Source organism: Triturus cristatus, chromosome 10 (assembly GCF_964204655.1).
Source record: "Triturus cristatus chromosome 10, aTriCri1.1, whole genome shotgun sequence".
In the NCBI taxonomy this organism is placed as follows: Eukaryota; Metazoa; Chordata; class Amphibia; order Caudata; family Salamandridae; genus Triturus; species Triturus cristatus.
In genome coordinates this window covers 1,090,293,699-1,090,304,502 of record NC_140593.1, presented here as the reverse complement: position 1 = coordinate 1,090,304,502, position 10,804 = coordinate 1,090,293,699, and the positions used below count along the sequence as shown (strand labels likewise).

General features: G+C 41.5%; 1 protein-coding gene across 2 annotated transcripts in view; it reads right to left on the bottom strand.

Annotated features, from left to right (window-relative positions):
* Window positions 1-2,451: 2,451 nt before the first annotated feature.
* The window catches only part of UBE2I (ubiquitin conjugating enzyme E2 I), a 141,623-nt gene continuing 133,270 nt past the window's right edge, over window positions 2,452-10,804 (bottom strand). Inside the window, exon 7 of one of the 2 annotated variants that reach the window (XM_085629277.1) lies at window positions 2,452-3,459. In XM_085629277.1, the coding sequence (XP_085485403.1) occupies window positions 3,396-3,459 (64 nt within the window). In that variant the 3' untranslated portion in view covers window positions 2,452-3,395. The remainder of the gene's footprint in view (window positions 3,460-10,804) is intronic. The other variant, XM_085629276.1, reaches the window with a different exon arrangement.

The window sequence follows — 10,804 nt, the reverse complement described above, 5'->3', positions numbered from 1 at the left end:
TAATCAAAACTTGCGAGTAAGCCTATTGAGTTAGCAATCTTCCAGTGAGTGGGCAATTACAATGACACTCTTGCAAGTCACGTCATTTTCCTTACTCTTAATTTGGCAGTGGTGCATTTCAAGTCCCTTGGGTATTTGTCCACTTGCACACAGTGTAACTATCAGAGTCCATTTGAAGGTGTCCCCCAGATGTAGGGCAGGTCAGTAGGTGAGGGTTTGAAGGTAGATTAAGGAAAAAGGGGGGCGGGAGGGAATACAGTGTAACCACTTTGGCCTTCACAGGCTCTCCGAATGTGTCAGGCACATTTCTGAGAATGTCCTTTAGCATGGCCAGAAACTGCACAGTAGGTTGATGGTTGAGAAAGTCTTCATCAGGAGGTTTTTGTCTTTCTGAATGGTGCGATATAAACTTTGTGAAAGGAGGCAGCTCTATGGATGACCACTTGGTAAGAGGTGGCATCATTTAGATGGGAGGGCTTGGCCAGGTAGGGATCTGGATCTCCTGGAGTAATCAAGGTAGTCACCCCACTGGCGTAATTGTCTTCCAGCACCTTCAACACGGATACAGTGCTCGCTAAGAAATTTTCTTCGCAGAAAATGTGCAGCACCATGTCTGGGCCTAAGAAATCTAGCTTTAAGTCCTGGAGGGACTGTGAGGTACAGATATCCATTATGGATCCGCACTCCATCTACCTTCGGTGCCTCAGATCAAGGCTTTTGTGCCTGCGACTCCTGTCAAAGCAGGCACCCCAAAGAGAGGGATGCAAAACGCTTCATGGCCCTAACCAGATATGAGAAGCATAATCCGTGACTTTCAAGATCGTGCACCAGGCAGCCCTACTCGTAACTCTTCAGGAAGGAAGAAAAAAGGCACAAGAAATATAAAAAAAACATACAAAAAGTTAAGTCACAACACCCTCCAACGTCTTCACCTGCAGAACAATCATTGGTTGAGGTGCGACATGCAGACAGAATAATGTTGGAAAAGAAAAGGCAAGGTAATATGGTTATGTGTAAATACAGCAGGAGGATTTTATTAAAAAATTATATACAAGTCTAAGGTCATCCAGTAGTTTTTCCATAGTAGTGCTCTGGCATCTTATTCAACTTGCTTGCTATCAACAACCATCTCCAGTTCCACTTGAGGGGTGAAGCAATTGAACGATGGAATATTCAGAGCCTATCACTACAGAGCATGAGGAAGCCACTGTTGCAGCATATTATGTAATGCATGTTAAGCCACAAACCAGGCCTTCTAGTCAAAAAAGCCTAATCTTGGTGGTGCGAAGATCATGTATGACCTCTATTAAGGCTTCCATCTCAACATGCATGCCTGCTAGTGACTTGACATCCTAGAACAAAGGTGGAGCAGATAAAGGAGGTGCATGGGGTGAGTTTTGCTATAGTAGACAAGGTGGAGACGCACTGGCTGCTCTCATTGGACCCAGGTAAATTTTGGGTTAGACGAGTGCTTTAGGTTTAGGATGCTGCCAGCCTCTCACACCTCCCTCTATGCCAATCTCCGGTCCTTGTGAGGTAAATAAAAACTCGCTACCATAAATGGGATCCTCATTACATGGGTTGTGCAGAGCAAAGGCCTTAACTAATGAGCAACCATAGTCAGGGGTGTATGCAGCACAAAGAGCATTACCAAATATTGTTTAGGGGTGTGGTTGGTTTAAACACTCACTGAAATAAACGAGCTGTGATCTATTTGTTAGGGTTTTATTTAATCACTTGCAGTCCATTCAATCTAGTTGTCAACTGTGACGAAACAGCCTAAATGTTGATGGATGAATCGTAGAAGGTCTTTCATCACCACCCGTCCAAGGACCAGTCAAAGATGTACCACAGCAAAGTCAGAAATTCACCATGAATAGTTTAGTTGCATTCCCATCATGGTATAAGTAAACCAGGTCAGTTATTACACAAACCACACTTTACTTTGTGTCACAACTGAAGTGTCCCAAACACAAAAGAGCTAGTTTTAAGTGCGTACACTGCTGTACTGTGGAGATCAGGGAAGAAGAAACAATATATTAGTGCATTTCCACTAAATTATATTTACAGCGAGCACAGGAACACATTACAGTTACGTCTTAAAGAGATAATCTCCCATCTGTGATTAACAGCTAGTTGATCAAAAGGCTGAAGTTACAAGACCATCACTTTTCTTTTCCAAACGTAAACTAAGTTTATGCTCCACATCATGTGTCTATTTCATGCACTTTACTGCACCGTGCACCACTAGAGTGTCCAGGAGTACAAAAAAAAAAAATACAATATGAATGAGTTGTGCTCAAACATGAAGTTATTCACCTCAAACATCTTTCTTGCTCATGTTGAAGTAACATCCACTTAAAATACAAAACTTTATTTAAAGATAGCAGTCCTTGCAGCAAAATCTATACACTGCTGTAAAAGTAAGGAAGAATCAAGTTTTCAAACCGATTCAGATTTACTAGGTCAGATGGACTTGTTTTATTAGTCTTATCAATAGGTACAGTGCTCACGGGAAGTCTGAACCTAATTCTTACACTGTTAATACAATTAATTCATGAGACACTTACCAATCTTTTGGTAGCATCTGTTTTTTTAAATACAAGATATTGAACAAATGTCTTCACCTACATTAAGAAGTGAGGTGACAAGCAGTTGTCCATCAAAACATAAGTACATAACATCAATCATCATAAGCTTTTACAAAATGCTGTACATATTAAGATTTTTAGCCTAGAAGGCTTTCTCCCTTCACAGTCACTAAAGAATATAATGAAACAAAAACTTTATATAAACAGTTTATTTACTCTAAACAGCAACACAGACAAAACGCCATATAAACACAAAAAGGAAGTGATGCAGAAGCAAGATGCCGGCTGACTTTGGATTTCTGGGGCTTTTAAGCAATACAACCTAATTTTTGGACAGACAAACTGTTGGGGAGGAGGAGGGGGTAAAGATAATGAGTTTCTTTTTCATACAGCCAGCTAGAGGCTAAATAGAGTTCTAAACATTTTAAAGCATGCCTGCATCAGATGGCAAAGTAAACTAAAGGTACTAGTGAATTTATAGAAGTATAAAAGTTTATAATTTTACAGCAGTTGAAATACTGACATCAATATTAAAATAAAAGCAAGTTTTACATCATAACAATCAAAAATACAAAAGACCGAAGGAAGAGACCCTGTATGAAAAAACTGGGGGCAATTCAGCAAATTTAGAACTGTATACAAGTGGCGAAAATGGAAAATGGCACACATATGACCCCCTCCCCTAAGTGACTATTAATTGTACATAGCATCATTAGATTTTGCAAAAAGTTTGTAAACAAGTTCTTGCCAAACCAATCCCTTCCTTTTTTTTAAGGTTTTTTTTGTAAGATGCCACAATGGTGTTTATGAAGGAGCAAACTTCTTGGCTTGTGCTCGAACCCTCTTTTCGTATTCCACTCTGTTTTGGCTGACAAAAGAAAAAATATTTACATTCGGACCAGAACAAAAATCAAAAACAAATCCAATGTAACAGTAATATTACAAATGTTAAAAGTAAGAAAGAATACTGAAACAAAAGTATAATTGGAAGCTTGAAACAGTTCCAGCGTACAGCTGTAGGCCAGATATTGATCAAGCCAAGCTGTTAAGATTCAAAACTCACTTTGGCCAACAGAAACCTTGCACCCATTAGCAGTGAAGGCGAACTTCAGTCTCAAATGCAGAACGCCTCCCATAACGTAACACTTATTTGACATGAAATAGCTTACCAGATGTAAAACCAAATACAACAACATTTTTAAAAAAACCACAAAAACAAAATCGTACGTCCTCCATACTGGTATAGCACGAGCATCGCTACTAACCGGACAAAACAAGAAAATTAACAGTAATCACAGTTCTACATCAAACTCTTGTTAACATTTGTCAGATTCTTTCTAAATGATAAAGGCTTTCTGAGTAAGTCTGTGTTTCGGGTATTTATGATGAAACTAGTTGTGGAAGAACGACCCAGGAATGTCCGGTACCAAAAGCAGATCTTGTATGCAGCGAGAAATGGACTGCCTTTTTCACTGTAGAATCTGCCAGATGTCCTGTTAAAGGCCTAAAAGGTGCATTGGATTGAGGGCACTCAACTAGAGTCCTCCACTTCTGCAAAACCTCCTACCTTGCACACAAGGATAGCTTAAGAATCGGAGCACATGTAGGCAAAGGAATATTGACTTTAACGCGAAAGCCAAGGCATTCAAGAAACTGGTTTGATTCTACAGACCATTATTACCTTAAATATGTGCGGTGTGGTTAGTACTACAGCTGGCACAGTAACTTCAGTAATGTCCTCTTTACCGGCATTGGTCGAGTAAGGGAGTCTTTAATAGCCAATGTCTGTACCTGAGCAAAATGATATGAATACCAGTGTTCTAAAAGAGCAAAAACAGCGCTGGATACCAGAGCGTTAATTTAAAATAAAATTAAACTGGTATGCTCTGCCTTTAATTTGAAAGCAGAGTACCAGTAGTACCATTGGTAGGGGAAATTGTTCAAATTAGGCTATGAGCCTAGATAAATCGGGGTAAAGTGGAGTGGCTAGAACTCACTCCCAGAATGTATGTATGTACTAAGCTTTTTGTAATGGGTGCACAAAGCTACAATGCCTAGTATGACACAAGCTTATATTTCTCCCCTCTTAAACCTGTAAACTGAAAAATCGAACTTCAGCTATAAGTTTCGATACGAATCCCAAACACAGAAGCACCTAATAGACACTCAACTCTCTACGTTAGCCTGGTACCACAGGACCCAATGTCTTGAGCCACCAATAGACTGCATACCTGGGGCTACATTCTGCTTAACCGGTATCAACAGGCACCACCACAGGACGGCCGTGCTCTGACCAGTACCAAAAGGTGTTGCTGACACCGTGACTGTTATTGAATAGTTCTTACATTAATGCTATAGTTTCCATCCTTCAACAAAGTTCAGGGTGACACATGAGACCCACATGGCAGAAAGGATACTGTTGCTGGGCAGTCACTAATTCGAGCTCAAATGTTGGCTAGACCTCAATCAATGCAGGGTTCTCATTTATTGCACGCCAGCTGCTAAGTGCTGCACTCAAGACTGCTTAAAATCGATCGTAAGCGGTCAGCACAGCAGAGAGAAGCAGTTTGAGAGTGAAAAAGGGATGCTAATTTAAATGTAAAGCTTGCCCTAACCAGCGCATCCTAACTATTCCACTGTGCTCCAGATTTAATTGCAGGGCTAATACACGCATCACTGTGCCACGTCTGAACAAAGTGCTCTGATGCCATCACTGGTATAAAAGAACCTGCTGGGCCAAGGCACCGCGCAAAGAATAAGCACAGCACTGGTAAGCAGGAATACAATCATGCATTTACAAAAGGCCTGAAACGAAGGTCGGGAAAACGCCTCGCAGTTAGGTCGTGGCCACTGAATTGAAGGCTAAATGTCAACCTTCTGCAAACAGGAGTCTACGGAAGAACAGAATCTGTAGTAATGCGGTATTTACCATACTTTCGCTTCAGCACTGGGAGGAGTACTTACTGAACATAGACATTACTGCACTTGCATTTTGCCGCTTAAAAATCACAGGGCAAGCCTGCCAAAAACTCTAATTCCAAATGTTTTGCTTCTTTTCTGGAACCGAAAATATTTACCGTACCTTAAAAAGTGCAGCAGTGGAATAAGTATTTACCAAGCAGGTAAAATAACTTCTTACATTTCAGACCACACTAAATGGTGGCCTTAGATGCTTGGAACAGACACGGTTTAAATATACTAGTACTAATTCAGAGTAAGACAAACCTGGAATCTGGATGCAACTTTTTCTACTTTTTTTTTTTTTTTTAGACAATTCTACATTCAACTTAGAAGGTGAAAACGGCCTACCATGCAGAAAACTCTTCACAGCTCTTAGAGTGTTTTGATCACAGCCTTGAAAACGTTGCAGTAAAGGGCATTTATGGTTCGCAGTGACAGCAACCAAATATACCTTGGAGAACTGAAGGACAGATTTATCTAAATCTGAATTGCAATACAAGAGATTACTCTAAGCAATGGTCAAACTGTTATGCTGGCTTTCATTGCAGAATTTCTAATTGAAAATTTAAACTTGCGAGCACACACCTCCCCTTTTTCAGTAAGTTTATAAATTCTGGTGTAGATTCAGATGTCTATATCACATATACAGAGAAGCCAGGTCGTCGAGTGAAGCAATGGAAGGATCTTGTCCTCCATTCTGGACAGGACTGCCTGTTTACGCAAAATGGTCTTGCATGGTTACAGAGAAAGTAAAAGGAGAACTGTGCAGTTCCATTGGTGTGGCCAGCCAAGGCTAACGAGTCATCTTTACCTTGTTCTGCTTGAGCTTCATTATCAAAACTGGTCAATATATTTCTGTAGGCTTACAGTCCTCCTCCCAAGTCCATCATCCAGAAAGCCCGGTTCAAGTTGGACTTTGGGAACAGGATGTGAAGTTTCAGCAATGTGTTTCAGAAAATCCATGTTTGGTGTTCCCTTAGCAACATATTTCACGGATTCTAGAAATATTTTCTCTAAAGATTTGGAATTCAATTTGGTGCAATAGAGAGGTCTCAGGATAGTTTGTTCTTTCATGAGGCACATCACTGCGGTTCTGTCAGGTTGACCATTGAGTCAGATGCAATGGAGAAATTGCAAAGTTATGCCGACTGCTCAGAATTCCAATACATCTGTGGACTAATGTTCAATGGGCCAAAAATGTTTTGGGATGGTCAGGTCGCCAATGTGCGCACAGCTGATCTGCAACAGACTGGCACCACCTGTAAAGACTCATGAGCGGTCAGGCATAGTGCTAGTCAGTTGTCCTAGTCGCCTGTACTGTACTCCAATGATATTGATATTTCAACAAAAGAGGATCAGGTACAGGCTGCTTTGGGACTGGTGTTTGGCACTAAGAAAAAGCATGAAGTCCTGAAGCACCAGAAGGGCTGGAAATTGACTGGAACCAATGTTAGCATGAGAACAACTAACAGTGTTGTTAAGGACACTCTTGCAACCTTTGTGTGGAGAACCAGCCCCATGTATCAGTTTGTTTAAGCCTCGCCAGTACAATACTAGTTTATATGTTGGCTAGTCCAAACCTTGCTCAATTACATGAATCGCAAGCGACTCAAAACCCAACTTTAACCCAGTGTAAACCGGTTTGGATTTACCCTGGACACCAGATCTTACCCTCAAGGAACACATCACCAAGAAAAACAAGACCGTGTGGTACCAGCATTGTCTACTGAAGAAATTTAAATTATTCCTCAGTGTGACTTCAGAACTGCCATACATGCCCCTTATACCCTTACATCTGGATAGAGAAAATTCATTGATCTATGTTCTCCAAGACTGCCCACTGCTCTCTCTACCTTTAAGGGCATCCTATATGCTGCAGCACAAAGAACCTGAATAAAATATGTATCCCCTCCCAATCCCCCACATTAGCTCAACCCAAAAGGAACTCCACTTGCTTTCCTTGCCGGCCCACACCATCTTCAAAACCAGTTGTAGAATATACTAAGCCATCATATTCATCACCACCGCCTACCTTGCCGAAAAGCTCACCTGCAGCTAAGATACCACCAGACTGGAGACAAACGTGAAGGAACAGTTATTGCATCTATTTAAAATTGGAACGTGAAAGTGCAGGTTTTGCAACATCCAGTCACCTTGCGGTGACAAAGGGAAGATGCGTGATAAATCTGTTCACAGTTTAAAAGAGCAGGACAATGATTTTTCATCAAGTATTTATGGAAGCACATGCCTTTGTTCAGGGCATGGTTTCAAACGTTCGTCTGCTGCTTTATAAAAAAAAATTAGGTCCAGCCTGAGCAGGTCATGAGCTGCTGCGAGGCATGCTGTATTAGAGTATGGACTTGAAGCTCCGCCCATATTGGTCATTGGCTTGTGTCATTGCTCTTCGTAAAAGCGGACTTCTGATTCGTTAATAGGCTTGTTAGTCCCTTCTTAGCACCGCCTTGTCTTCATTTGTAACCTCCCATAAGGACTCGCCCTTTTACTTCTGTTGGTACATAGTATGGGTTATGTACAGCCTGTGAGCACCATTTTCCTTAGAAGTGTCTCCTTTTGCAGGCACGACATGCTTTCTTGCAACAGCGTCCACTTTGCTTGAACCACTCGTGGGACGCTGCTTGTTTTCATTTGTTTCTGGAGGCAGCATGGGAAGGCTGTGGTCACACCACAGACGTCAGCAATCCACAAACTTAACCCGCTGTAAACATCAGGTTTTATACAACTGTCTGTCTTGCAGAAAGCCACCTGGTTCCAGTGTTCAATCGGTTTCAGCTTTCGGTAACACCGGCACACAGTCAGTGCCCCAGATGTGTTAATGTGCTCTCTTGGCAAACAGAAGGGTAACCAGACCACATACAGTGCTAGAAGAGGACGTCAGATAATTACACTAAATAAGTGCGAAAGGTGCAACCAGACTGGGAAAGAACCAAAACAACTGATGTAATGTGTTTTCTTCATGGGTGGACAATACGTAAAATAAAATATCCCTCCGCCATAATCACTGCCGGAAGCCGGACCTAAATTCGCAGTCTTTAGTTGTGAAATTCTGCAGCGTTGCACAAGAAAAAGTAACCAAAACCTCAGAGTGGAGAACATAAACACTGCACGCATAACAAGGAAGACTAAAGTTAAAACAAATGCTTGGTTGTATGCAAGGTGGCGCTTGCTTATTTTCTTTTCTTTCTGGAGCCAGCATAGGAAGGCTCTGGTCGCACAGCTGCTCTCCCTGGCTTTCGAAACGAGGCCTGTAAAGAGAAAGATTGACAACAAGCCGCTAAACCTCTGCTCTGCATCTCAGAGCGCTGTATTTATTTATTGTTTTGTCCCGCATTCATCATAAACTGCGCATGGTGAAGGGCGGGGGAAACAGGTCACATCGGCGGTTTTAAAACGCACAAAAACCAGCAATTCCAATGCAATAGGTCTCACATTTGCGAGAGTTTAAACTATTTGCATTGTAAATGACAAGGCCTTTTATTTCGGTTTTAAAAACCAACACATAAATAAAAGGTATTGTCATATAACAAGGGCAATAGCTCAAAGTCTCGCAAATGCGGTACCTATTGCATTGCAAATGCTTGTTTATTTTTTTTGCAGTTATACCTCCCGCATCAGGCAGTACTGGGGAAAAAAGTCTCAACTTGTGGGTACCCTGGGAACTGCAAAGGGCGCTGGTTAAACCAACAGCTTGGGAGACACTGCTCATCAACGATTCTGTCAAATATCCTGTATCCATTTGTCGTTTGTTGTATTCGGATGTGGTGAAAAGGAATACGATTTGCCTCTACCCGCTGGTTTCTAAGAATTACTCCGAGCAGCTGAATTGCTGGACTAATCTCGGGTAGCCTGTTTTGTACGATGTTGGAAAGACCGATTTCTTTTCAAATGGCTGCTTTTGTTGCCTCTGCTAACAATGTGTACTATCTTGAATCTTTTGTTGAGCCTTTGGTTTGCAGGAGAACGGCCTGAGCTACAAGGCTGGTCTCATCAATAGAACATCACTGTTGAAGAGGGTAGCCTGAAACAGAACAATTGCTTTCCAAACCCAAGATCTGATTGGAGGTCTTCATTCCTTTTAAATATTTCCTTGCGAGAAGGTCTACGATTTGCTCGGATTAGTCCTGCATGTGTCACGTTTAGATAAAAGAACATCCCACCAGCTACACCAAGTCCACAGTAATAGGTCTGCAGACCCAACAATTAGAAGCCACGCCTCAGTGTCTGATGATTAAGTTAATAATCAGTGTGACCTCCAAAGGGTTTTTTACCTTCGCTAATCGCACCAAACATCTGTACACAGTTTAAATGAGTGGTAAAGAGTGATATTTGTCACGGTCTACACATCTTTGAACTATATTAAAGCACTACGTAGTTGTATGAATGCATTACAGTTAACATCGTAAAAAAAATTATAAATTAACATCCTATAAAAAGTATCAATTACAATAAAAGACTAACAATTATAATTACAATGAAAAGTAAAGCTATTTTACTACAGAGAAGAGCAGGGCGATTCCGAAAATTCACAACAAAAATTAAAAGAGTGAGTTTTTAACAATTAGCAACAGATGACAAGTGCAAGGATTTCATTTGAAAAAGCGCGATAACTTTAGATGCATTTCGGTACATTTTCATACATATCCTGCAGTTTGGCAAACTCCTTCCACCTCAAACTTCAGCAGATTTCGGAAACCTGTGCTACAAGCGATACAACTGCCCTTTACAGGACATTTTACTGCCACAGGAAAGGCACTTCTCAAATAGCCAGTATAGTGATAACAGGTAAGGAGAGACGATAGCCAAAATAAGTAAGAAAACAAGCCCACTACAGTCAAAAGCAAAGAGTGTATGCCACTCAAATATGTTAAAATGTGGTCAAAAGTCTCCCCTAGTAATTCTAGGAGGACAAAAACCACTAGAAACAGGGGCGGGTCCTCCCTTATACTGAAGGAGCGTCACCCCCACTGCTCCCCCAGAGATGGAAAAATAAAATGGTAATGAAGTTAATTAATTACCATTTTATTTTTCGTCACCCTGTCCCGCACGGAGTGTCTGGCGGGGCAGCTGGTGAATAGCAGCAGCAGGGAGGTCGGTGGGCTGCCATTTGCACTTGTTTGAAGTGCGCATGTCTCTGGCCGGCCACCTCGTTACGGGCAGCTACACATGCGCACTTTAAATTTCTCTAACCCAACTGCCTTATGACAGCTTGCGCCTCCAGGGCTCGTGAGCACTGA